We start from the raw sequence: 17101 nt of genomic DNA on the forward strand, positions 1-17101 counted from the left end.
AAGTTCACTTAGCATGATCACAGCTATATAATCATCGTTGAGTTTCTTACCAGTGTTCTGAATTTGTTGAGAAAGTGATATAATTTTTGACAAATACATCCCAGAAGCCAATTGTGCATTCATTGAGTGTTGTAGCAGCCCAAAGTAAGTAGATAAACTCTTATCTATGAATGCTGATAGTAAATTTTGCCATGCTTCTGTAGCAGTAATTGCTTCATGCTGATGAATTTACAGTGAAATATATTTTGGATAATGATTTCTGTACATTCTTTGGATTTTCATCAGCACCAGCAGTTGTTTCTCACAGTCTCTTGTGTTTCAGGTACATTTCCTTTGTATACTTCCAGTTGATGAAGATAGCCATGCCTGTCAGCTTTTCAAAATTAAACATTGATTGTTCAGCAAAAGCCATCATAAATATGTTCAGGTAGTTCAACAAATAAATTTCAAAAGTTTATTAACAAAAATATGATAGCACCACATTGGACACATGCAAAATATGATAAATTTGCAAGTAAAAATCATGACAATTGATTTCACACAGATACGTGCAATATCAATTTATCAGTTTTTGCATAAATGGTACTTTATCAATGTTGAAACTTCACTGATCTCTTCTTGGGTCCACAACCTACTGGATATTGACTCCGATAAGCACTCTAAGACAGTGCAAAGATGACTGTGATGAATGAAATTCACATACGCCATACTACGGGGTGTTCAAAAAGTATCTCCACAGTGCCATATGATTGTTAGCCGCGTGTGCTGTATGATTGTTCACCTGCGTGGGTTACTTCCCTTCAAGTGGACTCTCCCAACATTCCATTGTTTCGTTTATCTCAGCCAGCATCAGTAGTATCCTTGCTGTGTGGCGATACGTGTTGACGTGAACATTTGAGTTTTCTCCTTTGTTCATTTGTTTCATTTTTGTCAGTGTTAAAAACGCTAACCACTAAAGAACATGTGCTTTTAGTGGTAAATACACAGTTTCAGTTCGTCAAACATCTAATTCAGTTTTTCCGGAGACAACACTCCCACTTCGCGATACTTTGCGAGATTTGATTAACAAATTTCAAAGTACGAGTTCAGTGACAGATGCACCGAGAAGTGGTCATCCTAGTATTTTGTCTGAGGATAAACTACTCAATATTTCTGATAAAATGTCCATGAATCCAAACAAGTCAGTAAGAAAACTTGCCCAGGAAATCGATGTTAGTGTTGGAATGGCCCACACAGCTGTAAGGAAAAAATTAGAACTTTTCCCATACAAAGTGACAGTCATGCAAGAACTGAAAAATACTGATCATGGCCAGAAACTGCATTATTGTCAATGGTTCAAAAATTTTGTTCAACAGACTGGAAGGGATATTCTTAATGAAACATTTTTCATTGATGAGGCATCATTTCATTTGTCTGGATACATGAACTCACAAAATTCTCATTTGTGGAGTACTGCAAATCCACTGTGTATTCATGAGGAACCACCTCATTCTGTGAAAATAGAAGTTTGGATTGCGATTTCTAGACGTCAGATTGTGGGTCCCATCTTTTTCAGTGAAACAAGAAGTGCACAACGATACTGCAGTAAGTTTCATTTTGGTATATTCACTGTGGCATACGGCACGTGCAGCTAACAATCATACTGCACTGTAGAGAGACTCTTTGAACACCCCGTACCCTGTACTTATTCACTGATATACTTACAAAACAGAGCAAACATGAAAAACCAACAAACTACTGTACAAGATGGCAGCAAAGGAAAAATGTAGTTGTTTCCAACAGTTCCAAGTATTCATTTCCTCTCTTATTCTGTGGAACTCCTCCTGATTTATCTTATAAATTCTCTTAATTTTTGACATCTTTCTGTAACACCACATTTCAAATATTTTGAGTCCTTTCTTTTCTGATTTTCCCACAGTCCACTAAACACTTTCATACAAAGCATTCTCAGTAAACATCCTCAAAAATTTCTTTTTCAAGTTAAGGTCTGTATCTGATCCTAGCAACTTCTTTTGGTCAAAAAGCTCTTTTCCTGTGCTAGCCTGGCTTCTTACATCCTCTTGCTTCATCTTTCATTTTATTGTACTTCCAATATAGAATTTCTTCACTTTGCGTACTACATGGTTGCCAATTTTCATGTTAAGATTACTATCAAAATGTAAAATTTATTAATACAAACAAATCTTTAGTTTGTAATTTATAAACTGACGTATTCAGAAGAATAATCTGTATGATGTCCTGAAACTGTATTATTTCTAGGGATTGTATTTGATTATTCGATGTTGAATAAATATTATTATTATTATTATTATTATTATTATTACTAATCTTGTTTCTGCTGCTCTCCTAGTACTTCAGTATAATATTCATTCCATTCAGTGAGTCCAGCAATTCTTGCTCATTTCTCAGATGCTGTCAGTGTCATCATTAATCTTATCATTGACATCCTTTCACATTTAGTTTTAGTCCCACTTCTGAATTTTTGTTTTAACTTCTTCATTACTTCTTTGATATACAGATTTAAAACTCGATAAAGACTGCATCCCCATGCTACATAATTCTTAGTTGCTGGATTGGTTTTCAAAGCCACTATCCCTAAACCATTGTGATCAGCACAGCTATTGCAATTAACAGCATCTTTGGCTTACTGAATTCATATCCATGGACAATTTCATTATGTTTTGCTTTTCATCTGCACTAGCTTAATCTTACAAAACTGTATTCATACATTTCCACAATATGAGGCACATTTACAGTCCACCAAAAGGGTCATGAGTTACACAATTTTTAACGTGAATGTCATAAATTGCCTTAGTCACATGCCTCAAAGAGTTTTTTATAAAGTGGTTTATCTTGGCTCTTTTATGAGTGTCAGTTACATGAATCATCATGAACCAAATGTCTAGAGATCTTTGAAGTACTGATCATGAGGGTGTTACACACACAACAGTTCTGTACAGTCCCATTGCCAGCCTCTGTGCAGAGGCTTTTAAACCAACACTGTTCCTCTAGTGGTGAGCCTCATGGTTCACCAAATCTATAGGTTCAAGTCTGATCCCCAGTCATTCCATCTGATTGCTTAACCCAGCATGTGGACAGTTTTAGTAAATCACCTACATGACACAAAGCCATCAAAGATCCACTTCTGGCATTGATTATAGTTCTCGCTCAGACATAGACTTAACTCATACGCCGGATGCTCAAAAAGCTCAGTCATTTTTCACTTTTCTGCAATACAATATGGAGATTGCCCCAGATCTCATTTATAAATTGTCTTTACAGAAAATATTATGCCAGCAATTACATATCTCTTTTTATGAGTGAGTTAATGCAGAAGAGGCCTACCTTGGCTGCCTAACAGTTTGACCTGTTAGTAAATTGAGTCACATGCCAAACGAATAGGGAATTTTTAAGGTGGGCATTAAAGTAGTCTAGTGCATGTACACAAAAGAAAAGCTGGTTCAGTCCATCCAGGACACTCTTCTTTAATTACAAAATCTAGGAAGGAGGTGATATCCTATTGGTTACTCAAGTAAGGCAGTAATATGGGGCAACTAAATGTTGAATGCAGCAGTCGATAGTCCTGTGCAATACCTACAGTGACAAATGTTTAAATCCCCTGTATGAGCAGTGTCACCCATCATTGAGGGCACAGGTGACTATATGTGAGGGAAGACAAGCTTCTCAACTACTGATGCAGAATGCTAATGTGGCTCTGTATAAAACACACTGTTTCCTCCTCCAGGGAGATGGTCACCAGCATGTGGTCCTTCTGACATACGTCTGTCTCTACAAAGAGTGCAACACTTTAACTTAAGTACAAAAATGAGTTTAATTCATGGGTACATATGTATACAACAATGTGTCAGAATATAGGTCATGTAAATAGTACAGTTTCAGTGGAAATTAGTTTTCTGTTGGGCAACCTCTTGTATTCAATTGAAGTGTGTCATCACAGGAACTTGGAATTAAGTAGTAATATTAGAGTATACTTAGAATTAGCACTGTAATACTGTAATGCTGAACATAGTTAAATTTTTATTTTGTGTTTCATTTCAATATAATATACATCACTGATATTTTTCTGTATCCCAGAGTGTTAACTTCCTTTGGATCCATGGAATATTATTCATGTTGTTGTTGTTGTTGTTGTTGTCTTCAGTCCTGAGACTGGTTTGATGCAGCTCTCCATGCTACTCTATCCTGTGCAATCTGCTTCATCTCCCAGTACCTACTGCAACCTACATCCTTCTGAATCTGCTTAGTGTATTCATCTCTTGGTCTCCCTCTACAATTTTTACCCTCCACGCTGCCCTCCAATGCTAAATTTGTGATCCCTTGATGCCTCAAAACATGTCCTACCAACCGATCCCTTCTTCTAGTCAAGTTGTGCCACAAACTTCTCTTCTCCCCAATCCTATTCAATACCTCCTCATTAGTTACGTGATCTACCCATCTAATCTTCAGCATTCTCCTGTAGCACCACATTTCGAAAGCTTCTATTCTCTTCTTGTCCAAACTAGTTATCGTCCATGTTTCACTTCCATACATGGCTACACTCCAAACAAATACCTTCATAAACGGCTTCCTGATACATAAAACTATATTCGATGTTAACAAATTTCTCTTCTTGAGAAACGCTTTCCTTGCCATTGCCAGTCTACATTTTATATCCTCTCTACTTCGACCATCATCAGTTATTTTACTTCCTAAATAGCAAAACTCCTTTACTACTTTAAGTGTCTCATTACCTAATCTAATTCCCTCAGCATCACCCAATTTAATTTGACTACATTCCATTATCCTCGTTTTGCTTTTGTTGATGTTCATCTTATATCCTCCTTTCAAGACACTGTCCATTCCGTTCAACTGCTCTTCCAAGTCCTTTGCCGTCTCTGACAGAATCACAATGTCATCGGCAAACCTCAAAGTTTTTATTTCTTCTCCATGAATTTTAATACCTACTCCAAATTTTTCTTTTGTTTCCTTTACTGCTTGCTCAATATACAGATTGAATAACATCGGGGAGAGGCTACAACCCTGTCTCACTCCTTTCCCAACCACTGCTTCCCTTTCATGTCCCTCGACTCTTATAACTGCCAACTGGTTTCTATACAAATTGTAATGGAATGTTGTCTACTCCGGGGGCCTTGTTTCGACTCAGGTCTTTCAGTGCTCTGTCAAACTCTTCATGCAGTATCTTACCTCCCATTTCGTCTTCATCTACATCCGCTTCCATTTCCATAATATTGTCCTCAAGTACATCGCCCTTGTATAAACCTTCTATATACTCCTTCCACCTTTCTGCCTTCCCTTCTTTGCTTAGAACTGGATTGCCATCTGAGCTCTTGATATTCATACACGTGGTTCTCTTCTCTCCAAATGTCTCTTTAATTTTCCTGTAGGCAGTATGTATCTTACCCCTAGTGAGATAAGCTTCTACATCCTTACATTTGTCCTCTAGCCATCCCTGCTTAGCCATTTTGCACTTCCTGTCGATCTCATTTTTGAGATGTTTGTATTCCTTTTTGCCTGCTTCATTTACTGCATTTTTATATTTTCTCCTTTCATCAATTAAATTCAATATTTCTTCTGTTACCCAAGGATTTCTAGCAACCCTCGTCTTTTTACCTACTTTATCCTCTGCTGCCTTCACTACTTCATCCCTCAGAGCTACCCATTCTTCTTCAACTGTGTTTCTTTCCCCCATTGCTGCCAATTGTTCCCTTATGCTCTCCTTGAAACTCTGTACAACCTCTGGTTCTTTCAGCTTATCCAGATCCCATGTCCTTAAATTCCCACCTTTTTGCAGTTTCTTCAGTTTTAACCTACAGGTCATAACCAATAGATTGTGGTCAGAGTCCACACCTGCCCCTGGAAATGTCTAACAATTTAAAACCTGATTCCTAAATCTCTGTCTTACCATTATATAATCTATCTGATACCTTTTAGTATCTCCAGGATTCTTCCATGTATATTATTCATGTAATATAATGTAATATTCACAGAACTTTAACAAGGAAAAAAGTATTAGTGACTCATAATGCTTCACACAAATTTAGACTTTTTCGGTGAATCTCAGTGATGAAGTCTTCTGGGGTTATCAGCTGAGTCAAGGCATGATTCTGCAGCAATGTTTCAACAACTTTCCAAGGTGTTATCTTCAGACCTGTCATCTTCACCTGAAGATAACATGTAGAAAACTTATTGAAACATTGCTGCAGAATGCTGCCTTGACTTGGCTGATAACCCGAGAAAACTCATAATGCTTGTCTAGAATATACATAGCGGCTTCTCCAGCATAGTAATTCTCATGGAATAAGCAAGAAGAAAATTAAATTCCACATTTAGGGAACAAAAGAAAATAGTAGAAAAATGTAGCAATGCCGTGCAATTGGTATAGCAAGCATAGTGGATGCCAGCATTCAATCTGCACTCCCACTGACCACTGTCATCTGGTCTACCATGTGCATGCAGCACTACACCAGTGACATCTGATGGACAGCCACAGGCCTTTGTGCACTCAGTTGTTAATGTTTTCAAGAGGTGTAACTACCTTCACTATATTGTTGTTGATATAACTCCCTGTGTATTTACTCAGCTACCCAACAGACTGTACCTCTTTTATGGCCATGTGCTTCATGCATTTCTAGCTAGAATCCAAGTGGCAATGAGTGAGGGTGAACTTTTCATGTGTTTTGGCTTCTGTGGTTTTCAACTATTTGGCTTTTCCATGGAAGCTTTACTCAAGTCACTTCTTCAACATCAGTAGGTGCATATGGCTAAGTTGTAATGGTTGATAGCTATATTAACCCAGGTGCAAGGAACCCCCCCCCCCCTCCCTCCCAATCTCCCCCCGATGATCAATCTGTGGATGCTTCAAAGAAGCGGCTTTGCCAACATTTGTGCTGTTCTGAGTGATCAACGAGAAAGTCTGTCAAGCTCTTCTCTTATTATGGATACAATCTTGTATGTATCACTTATTGCACCAGTTAGTTCCTCTCCAAGAACCAGAATCACTTTCTTTTCAAGATATGTCTAGTTTACTTTCCCCTATCAGTGTAATTGTACACATGTGGCCATACTGTGCATGTTGAATTCTACCAATTTCAGAAACAGCCACAACAATCGTATTGAGCTTGCATGACAACCTCAATCATAATTCATCACGGCTAAGTCTCGGGGGTTTCTCGTGGACACCTTGGTCAGAGCTGTGATATTTAGGTGCATCAGCAGGCCCTTCAGTTTGAGGACCTCACACTGGAGGAATACTGCACAGTTGTTTCAGGTCTTCCACACCATGGGCCCATGTTGTTAAGAACTTGCAGCCCCAGTGCATGGAGTCTAGCATGCTGTGGGAAGAGTTGGTCACCACAGTACAAACAAACCAACTGGGTTGACTCAGACAAACATGTTGCCAGCAGCAGGAACAGTGAACACCACTTCCTTCATGCCTCTGTTGTTTTGTACAGCATCAGCGGGCAGCCTGCCCCAAGAAGTGGGCTTCTTGCCATAGATGTAAAAAGATCACATAGCAGTAATATGTCAGTCTCTGCCTCTCCCAGGAGTCATTGCAAGAATCAATAAATATCAATATTCACACTCTTTTGTCATTGTGTTTTCTGTACCTCTAGGCTAGAATAAACTTTTCATTGAAGCACAAGTGATGGATCAGTCATTGATTCTACAAGTTGACAAGGGGCTGCCATGTCCCTGCTGAACTCACATACATACACCAGGCTTTTGCAGGGTCTACCTGCCACTGGCACAGTCAAGCATCGATTGGCAAGCTACAACAAATAGCAGATCTCTATTGTCAGCAGCTCATGGCCCACACACTTTACAAATCAGTTGTCTGTTCCATTATGTGCTTGGTGGTTAACGACATGGGTGCCAAAATTCTTTTTGTGTTAGAAGCCTTTGCTGCTTTTGGTTTTTCTGTTATGGATGCTGTGCATCTGATGTCAGATCAAGTGCTTTATCATGAATTGGATTCTTTGTGTTCTTAGTTTTTGGATCTGTTTCCCCCAGGATTAGGTTGTGCAAATAATTTCCTTGCACACAACACTCTCAGACCCTCCACCTGCCCTTTCTTTTCTTGGGTACAGCCACTGCCAGTAGCTTTATACAACCATGTTAAGACGGAGCTTGATTGCTTGACATTGGTTGGGATTACACTAATTTCTTCAAGCGAATGGCCTACACCATTAGTGGTTGTAAAAAGCCATGAAGTCAGCTTTGGCTCTGTGGCAACTTCAAGGTCACTATTTATGCACAGTTATGCCTGGAGCAGTTGTATGCAGAGTTGGCTGGGGTTGAATTCTTTCCAAATATGAACTTGGCCAAAGCCAGACCAACGAATGAGGCATCAAAGTAGTTGCTTGCAGTTCATATGCCTTTCAGCCACTATCAGTATCAACAGCTAATGTTTAGGGTCACTGGTGCTGCCATCTTTCAACATTTTTTTAGAACAGGTTATGACTGTTGTCCTTCATTACATTAACTATCTTGATTATATCACTGTGGCAGGTGCTACCACGGAGGATCAACTACATGAATTCCATTCTTTGTTTACTGTTCTACAGGTTGTGCACCTCAAATGCAATCTCACTGAGGCATATGTCCCATGAAGCAATATGTGACTGCCGTTATTGCTTTGCCTTATCTGTATAATCTAAGGGAACTCGGCTAAGCGGCATACTATCACAAATTTGTTTCCAGACTTACTTTTACCGCCCACACCTTGCTCCTGTTGTTCCAGAAATGTTCTCCTTTTATTTGGTCTGCTTAAGTATCATCTTCACTCTGCTCCGTGTTTTGGAACATGTCAACCTGACAAGCATCTGGTCCTAGCTATGGATGCATCTGCGTACAAGGTGAGAGTAGTCCTGGCTCATCGCCAATCAGATAGCTCCAAAGAGCCTACTGCCTCTGACTCAGAAACACTCAACTCAGCTCAGCAACATTATTCTGAGTTAGAAAAAAAACTCTTGCTATTGTCTACAGCTTAAAAAAATTCATGTGTTTTATTGTAGTGAAAAATGTCATTTAGTTGTAAATTATAAACTCTTGGTTTTCTTGTTCAGCCTCTCCGTGTCCTTACCAGACAAAGTCACTCATCATCTTCAGTGTTGGGCTTTGTTCTGTACAATTCTGAGACCCATTTTCATCCCCAACATGCGAAAATAGATGCCTAGTCCTGGCTCACCATGAGCCTTGACCCCTCATTCGACCAGGAGGACCTGCTTTGTCTTCATCTGGACAGATGCCATGGATGCCTCTCTAGTCACTGGATCGTGATGCCTGATCTTTTTGTAATAACCCTCTGGTTATTACACCTGCCACCCACAGTGGGCATAAGCCGAGCCACTACGGCAAATGTAGTTCTCACTGACATTAAAGTGACATGCCTGTAACTACATAAGGTGGCTGCCAGGGGCAGCACAGTCACTGACTGCCATAACCTGGCCCACCATGCATGCAATGCATTACACCAATGTGCCTGATCGGGATAAGATCTTTACAAGGAAAAGCACAGGCCTCCATGCCTTCAGTTGTTAATATTTTTAGGACATTTAACAACCTTCACTGTATTGTTATTGTTTCCACTCTGTGACTTTATCTACACTGTTTTCTTCTTTTGTCACTTTGTGACCCAATTAATTGTATCTCCTTTATGGTGTGTTTCTTTGTGTTCCAAGTTAGAACAAAATCAAAGAAGAAAAAGGCAAAATTCAACCTCTTAAATTGCATTAGTCATTTGGAAAGAAAGGAAGAGAGGTAAGAATTTAATGTCCCAAAATGAGAAACCTTTCAAGCAGTAATCAGAATTGCCAGTTTTTATTGTTACTGTGTGTTAATGCTTATGCAGGTTGATTCTGCTAAATGAGGAAAAACTGTAGGAAAAATCCCTGAAAGGATAAGGAGAAAAAGGTCATATGGACATATGGCTGAAAATGTGTTCAAAGGGAGGTACATCCACTTGAAGGTAGGGATAAAATGTCTTTGACAGTGTGTATTTCATTGATTGATAGCACACATATGAGCACACGATGCAAGTGGTAACGTTTGTCTTTACTAGTGTTTTAAGTCCACATTCCAGAGGACAGCTAGCTGAAGCACCATAATTAGTAGCCACATTACCTTTTGTGCCACCACAAGCATGTCTTCTAGTGAGGGAGGCAGACTCGCCAACAGGAAGTGCAGATATGCCCTTGCTGGGAAGGCTTTGTGGAAGGACGAATGGGCCCACAAGATGGCTGTTAACAATCCCCACCCACACATTGAAGCTGTGCCAGTATTGATGGTTCACCACCATTACACTGTGGGTATTCTCTGATGCACACAGGTGGTTGTTGTGAAGGTTCACAATGCTGTCCTTCATAAAGATAGCCTCATCTGTGAATAGAATGGATGACAGAAATGCCAGCACTGTAGTGGCCTATGTGACAAACCAGTGACAAAATTGTTGCCATGGAGGTAAGTCCCTGATAGTGGCAGTTTTTGTGGTGAATGTTCCACATGGTTGCCTGGCTTACCTCACACTATTGGACCACATGTCTGGTCCTGATACCAGAGCCACTACCAAATATCTTTGATCTCCACCTTTGTAGTGCATGTACTTTCCTTGTAACACATTTTTGGTCAAATGTCCATATGACGTTTTCTGCTCCTCATCCTCTCAGGGATAATTTCTTCCAGTTTGTCTCCATTTATCAAAAGCAGCCTGTATAAGCTTAAATGTGAGGTTAAGCAGCCTTCCATTACAGAAACAGGAAGCAACACTGACATCCATTCCTTCCATTAAAAATGCCCTTTGCCCATTGATGTACAGATACAAGGAATAAATGGGTCACATTTCATAAAATTCTGCAGAATGTGCAAAGCTATTTAATGTAAGCAAAATATCATAAATAAAACTGGAAAACTATAATGAATAAAAGCTACAAACTAGTTTTATTTAAAGTTGTGAAGCATCATCAAATAAAAGAAGCAAACCACATATGGCAATAAACAAACTGCCTTCAAAGTACTTCAACAAGTAGTTTAATATTTTTCCTCATACCTAATCCAAAAGGAAGAAACCAGGTATCATGTTTTATTTTTCCATCTTTTCCAATGAATCTGTCTGGTCTGAAGTTTTCTGGATCTCCCCAGTGTTGTTTATCCATGTGTACACTCCATATGCTAACTAGAATTGTTGTTCCCTGAAACATACAGGACATATTACTTGATTTCAAAATACATTTCCTGTGTCAAGTCTCTCTCTCTCTCTCTCTCTCTCTCTCTCTCTCTCTCTCTCTCACACACACACACACACACACACACACACACACAAACACAAGAATAAAAAAATGATTATTATTTTTCCTGAAGCATAAATATAGAGTAATCTGAATAGTAAACAATGAATAAAAACTGAAAAATCATTCTGCCCATGCACTGAATGTAGTATTTACATGACATTTCTGAAGGGAAAATATGAAACGTGTTCACTCTTACAATGCTTATCAGTATCTTATAAGAAAAAGAAGCTCTATATACAAAGTTACATATCTTCACTACCTTCCACATACTAATGAATGTAATTTTCAGTGCATTTATTTTTCCTTTGGCACTGAAGTATTGTTCATTTTAGTACAGAATTTAGAAGAACAAAAGTTGTGAATAATGTTAAGAAGTGTAATGATTAAAATGGTGAGTGAATTCATATACAGTTATATAAGATGAAACATGTAGTTATATTAATTTGCAGTTAAAATTCTGTAACAGTTTTAATGTGCTAGTTCTTTTTTAAAGACATGCACATTTATAAAATATTGCCAGAAAAATCACAGTGAATGAGGAAGCTTTGTTTATGTTTAGATCTATGGGGTAATCATGAGAGGGGGAAGCCTGGAAGAGGTTGTTGGTGTAGGTTGCTATAGTTATTATTGTTGGTGTGTAAAGATACATTGCAGGTAGTGGGTTGGTACTGGTTGTCCACTACAGCAGAAATCTTCTCCATTGAAACATGGCAGCCAATTGGAGTGGGGCACCTGGATGATTGCATTTATTGATACTAAGAACTAGGTGAGTATGCAAAGAGAGGGTGAAACAAAAAGAAAGAAATGGTCTTGTAATGCCAGTGGATATATCAATGGATCAGTTGATGTAATTATGTATCACGTGAGGTCACCAGGCACATTACAGAGTGATACATTCACTGGCACAAACTCATTATGGTTAACAACACCAGCAGCTGTAAAGACTCCAACAAACCAGATCATTTTAGCATAATTTGTCTAAGCTCACTGACATGTACTACATGCTTTACAGTGGACTTATTTATGATGACCTTGGTCTACTTGTTTTTTTTTCTGTCTGTCTGTCTGCCTCTCCCCCCCCCCCCCCCCCCTCTCTCTCTCTCTCTCTCTCTCTCTCTCTTTTTTTTTTTTTTTTTTTTTTTTTTCCCCCCCTCTGTTATTCTTAGATGTTGACATTCGGCTTCCACATGGACCTGTCTATTTCCCTAACATAGTGTGGTCTTTATGCAACTACATGTTGTGCCTGCTGTGTGTTTGAACCAACAGCACATACTTAGACAGAGGGAGTGGTTCATGTTAGATTGCTTCCCCAGGCTGACAAAGTTGCAGTGTTCTCCAGCACTAACATTTGAGTTATTCAGTAAATCTCTTGAGTACTTTAATTGTCAAGAGATAGGCAGTTCTAGAAGTCTCTGTTTTTGTTTAGTTCCAGACTCAATCTTTCTGTGGTTTATTTGAATTTTGTTTATGTTCATTAAAACCTGTGATGTTGAAGAAGGAGACTCAAATTCATAAGTGAAGTATTTTGATTGGCCCACATATTTTAGCAGACATTGGAGGTCGTACTATATTTCTGGGTTAAGATTCTTCCAGCAAGACTTTTAGGTGGACATATCTGACAGTTGGTGCAGACTGTTATATAAATCTATTGAATTCTCCGAGATGTTGATCTCCACCTCTCGGATGGCTCCATAAATACATGTGTCCACATCAAGTGCACCAATCACTGACAGTACCTCCACTTTGACAGCTGTCATTCATCCCACATCAAAAAGCCTCTTCCTTACAGCCTTTCCATCCACAGATACTGCATCTTCAGTGGAAGGCAGTTATCAAAATTAACTGATAACCTTACCAGAGCCTTTACTTACAGACAATACCCCATCCAAAAACAAATCACCCAGTCTGCTCCTGTGATACTAGTAAACCTGTTAACCAGCCACTCCTCTGATCACCCAGCGCCATCCTGACATTAAAAAGCTCAACCACATCCTCCACCAACACTCTGACTCTCTCTTGCCCCGAAATGAGGGATATCCTACTCAAAATCGTATCCACATCTCCCAAAATAGTGTTCTGCCACCCACTCAGTGTATGGTTGCCTATGCTCATCCCTATTCCAATCCTATTTCCAATATTGCACCCTGTGGGTCATTCCCTTGTGGTCAGCCCTGGTGCAAGATCTGTCCCATACACCTGCCCAACACTTTCAACCACAGTCAGTCACAGGCATTTCCTACTCAATGAAAGGCAAGGCCACATGAGAAAGCAGACATGTTATGTGTGAGCTATGCTGCAATTACTGTACCCCATTCTAAGTGGGAATGACAAATAACCAGCTGTCTACTCACATGAATAGCCATCACCAAACTCTGGCTGATCACAAGCCTGACCATCCAGTTGCTAAATATGCTCCACACCAAAACACGAATGATGTCAACAGCTGCTTCACTTTGCAGGCCATTTGGATACCTCCTTAGAACACAACTTTTTATAAACTATTCATATGGGAACAGTCTTTCCAACATCCAATATATCCTGCACTCCTGCAATGCCCCTGGCCCCAACCTCCACTAATTTGTTCCCATCACTCCCCCTTATCTTTTCCCTTCACTCTTCTGTCCAAACCACTCCTTCTCCATGCAGATGATGCACTGCCTTCTCCCACCACTCTTGACAATTTACTGTGGAATTCTTGTTGCTTCGTTTTCCCTTTCCTTACGTTTTACTTTCTTACATAGCATTTTCCTTCTTTTCCTGCTTTCTTTGCATGTGTGCTTCAGTTTTATTAGGTCTGCACACATTCGCTCCCTTGAATGTGTGTGAGGGCACTGAAGACTTGTCTCTTTCCCACTACCCCCTACTTGTGTCTTTCACTGCCCCTCCCACTTCCATCAGCTCAGGCAACTGCTTTCAGTAATAGAGTATTGATAACCAGTCTCACCATGGCCACTGAGTGTGTGTTTGGGTGCCTGTGTAGTTGTGTGTGTGAATGTATATACTTCTGCTAGAGAAAGAGTTAGTGCTTGAAAGCTAGTGTGAATACTGTCCTCTGTTGTGTGTTTCTGTGCACCACCCATCAATCCACTTGATCCACTATAGGTGAGTGGTTACCTTTTACATGTTGCTGCATCCAGGAACTTCCATTTTTATTCATTCTAATGAATCACACAGATGGTAACAAGTGCAAGCCACAGAGCTTGCTTAAACACAAGCTAGGCTCAGTGAGAGGGAGTTAAGAAGTGGCATGCCCAGCAAAGCAAACAGTGTTCTTGGGTGGTTTTTCTTTTTTTTAAAATTAAAACAAAATGATAATAATAATAATAATTATTATTGTTGTTGTGCATATGCTAATGCAAGCCATGAGTATAGTATGCTGATGAAGGCAACTAGGCAACCAGTTTTAACATTACAGATGACACAGAAAGAGTAATGAAAGTGAACTCTCTGAGTTTCTAACTTATATTTATGTACAAAATGCATTCAACACAGAAAATTGGATTTTTTAAAACTGGAATGGAAAGGTGGAAGCTATGCAAGTGCCCGTGATATTGCAAGGAAACTAAAATTAAGAAAGGTGTGAAGTAGAGCTGTCTGTTTATTACCACACTTGTTCAGTGTGTTCAAAATGTTCCTGCTTTCTGTGATCTTGGAGCTTCCATATCACCTGGTGAAGTTCCAGTTGACAGGCATGAATAATTTCTGTGTACTGTCACACATGTGCTGTCCAGCTAAATAAGGGTTACCTGCCTTGCCTTGACAAAAAAGATGGGGTTAAAATAATTGCTTCTGCTGCACCACTAACTAATGCCCTGCAGCACTCTGACTACTTTCCAAAAGCTCCCACTTCTGACCGCTGGATTGTGCAACAGACACTACAATCAGTTGCTAAACTGTCACCAACTGATATCTACAATTTTTCTGTAAACAACACAAGAAAACAGTCTAAAGTCAAAGAGAGCATGGACATATACAAGAACTACATACCTTAAATGATTGGTATACAGTAGCTGTAGTTAGGGGACATAGTGGTGTAAGTAATCTTCTTGGTCTTGGGACTTTTCTGAATGTGATGTTACAGCTTATTGTACCTATCATGTTGGGGTACAAGCTAATAAGAATTTTGGAAAGTCAGATCCATATCATTCAATAGGTAACCCACCAGATAGCTAGATGCACAGAACTCTGTTAGAGGGCTTTTTCTTGAACCATCTGTCTACACTTTCTAAACTTTCCACACTGAGAGAACTTTACTGATCCCTGACTACAGACTTCCAACACACACACACAATCACACCACCCCCTACCTCGGAGGGCTCCAAATTTCCTCCACTAGCACTTCCAACTGACTCCTTTAATTTGCCTACTCCCACCTGCTCCATAAAATTATTTTAACATGCAGGCCCTTGGGCGAATTAGCCTCCAGAGCAGCAAGTAGGCATTGCAGTTGGCCATTCCCTGTTAACGTTCATAGTACTACTGTAAAGTGCTGCTGCCTACTGACATGTTCAGAAGTTTGTTGTCCAAAGGGTATTAGGAAATAATAGCCTTCTGCAGGAAACACTCACCATTGAAAATTCAGGTCAGTCCAAGCCACCATCCTTTATCTGGATTAAGCTAAAACTAGACACTTATCTACAGGTGTGAGAACAGTTCATGGGGCCCAAAGGCAGAAAATAAATGCTGTTGCTCACAATAATGACCAGCAATCACTGACTGTTGCAGCCAGAAGTGATATATTGCATGTTAATTGAGAAAAGGACTAACATCTTAAAAAAGAGAACAACAAGGAGGGCGTGAGTCGTGCTTTGGTAGCTCAGATGGTAGAGCACTTGCCCGCGAAAGGCAAAGATCTCGAGTTCAAGTCTTGGTCGGGCACACAGTTTTAATCTGCCAGGAAGTTTCATATCAGCGCACACTCAGCTGCAGAGTGAAAATCTCATTCTGGAAACATCCCCCAGGCTGTGGCTAAGCCATGTCTCCGCAGTATCCTTTCTTTCAGGAGTGCTAGTTCTGTATGGTTCGCAGGAGAGCTTCTGTAATGTTTGGAAGGTGGGAGACGAGATACTGGCAGAAGTAAAGCTGTGAGCACCGCGCGTGAGTCGTGCTTCGGTAGCTCAGATGGTAGAGCACTTGCCCGTGAAAAGCAAAGGTCCCGAGTTCGAGTCTCGGTCGGGCACACAGTTTTAATCCGCCAGGAAGTTTCACATCAGCGCACACTCCGCTACAGAGTGAAAATCTTATTCTGGAAACAAGGAGTCAGTTAAACTAAGGAACAGTCCATTGCAAATGATTTGTTGTAATGCTGTAGCGGTGGGCACAGAAAAGAATGTAACATAATACAGAAAGTGATGGAAGTCACATTGTAATAGTGTAAAGTTAACGTAAATGCTGAAACAACAAAACTGTTACTAACAAGAAAGAGTGGTCAGCTTATCATCACTTATATGACACTTGGAATATGTTAAATGGAGCAGATAAAACAGTTTTGCTATTTAGCAAGCAATCAGTGTTGGACATAACAAGCACACTATGGAAAACTACATAGTGGGCAGCCTTTTCTGAATAAGTGTTCCAGATCAAGATAAGTCTCTCAATGAGCAGATCCGTGACTAAGAAAGGTATTTACAAAATATTTTGTCTGTGGTGTGCTACTCTGTGATGGTGAGAACTGAACAGTAAGTAAAAAGGTAATCAGCAATGAAAATGTGAATTTGGATGAGAGTACTTAGAATGAGGTGGAGCCGTAGAGAAGCAAATCAAGAAGTCCTAACAAAAATAAATGAAGAAGGCTG

The 17101-nt window shown here is 39.7% G+C and overlaps 1 protein-coding gene across 1 annotated transcript in view; it reads right to left on the reverse strand.

Annotated features, from left to right (window-relative positions):
• LOC126267564 (methyl farnesoate epoxidase-like) overlaps nt 1–17101 on the reverse strand; it is a 137292-nt gene that overhangs the window by 19169 nt on the left and 101022 nt on the right. The window contains exon 8 of the mRNA XM_049972870.1: nt 11066–11207. Coding sequence (XP_049828827.1) covers nt 11066–11207 — 142 coding nt within the window. The remainder of the gene's footprint in view (nt 1–11065; nt 11208–17101) is intronic.

This window comes from Schistocerca gregaria, chromosome 1 (assembly GCF_023897955.1).
Source record: "Schistocerca gregaria isolate iqSchGreg1 chromosome 1, iqSchGreg1.2, whole genome shotgun sequence".
In the NCBI taxonomy this organism is placed as follows: Eukaryota; Metazoa; Arthropoda; class Insecta; order Orthoptera; family Acrididae; genus Schistocerca; species Schistocerca gregaria.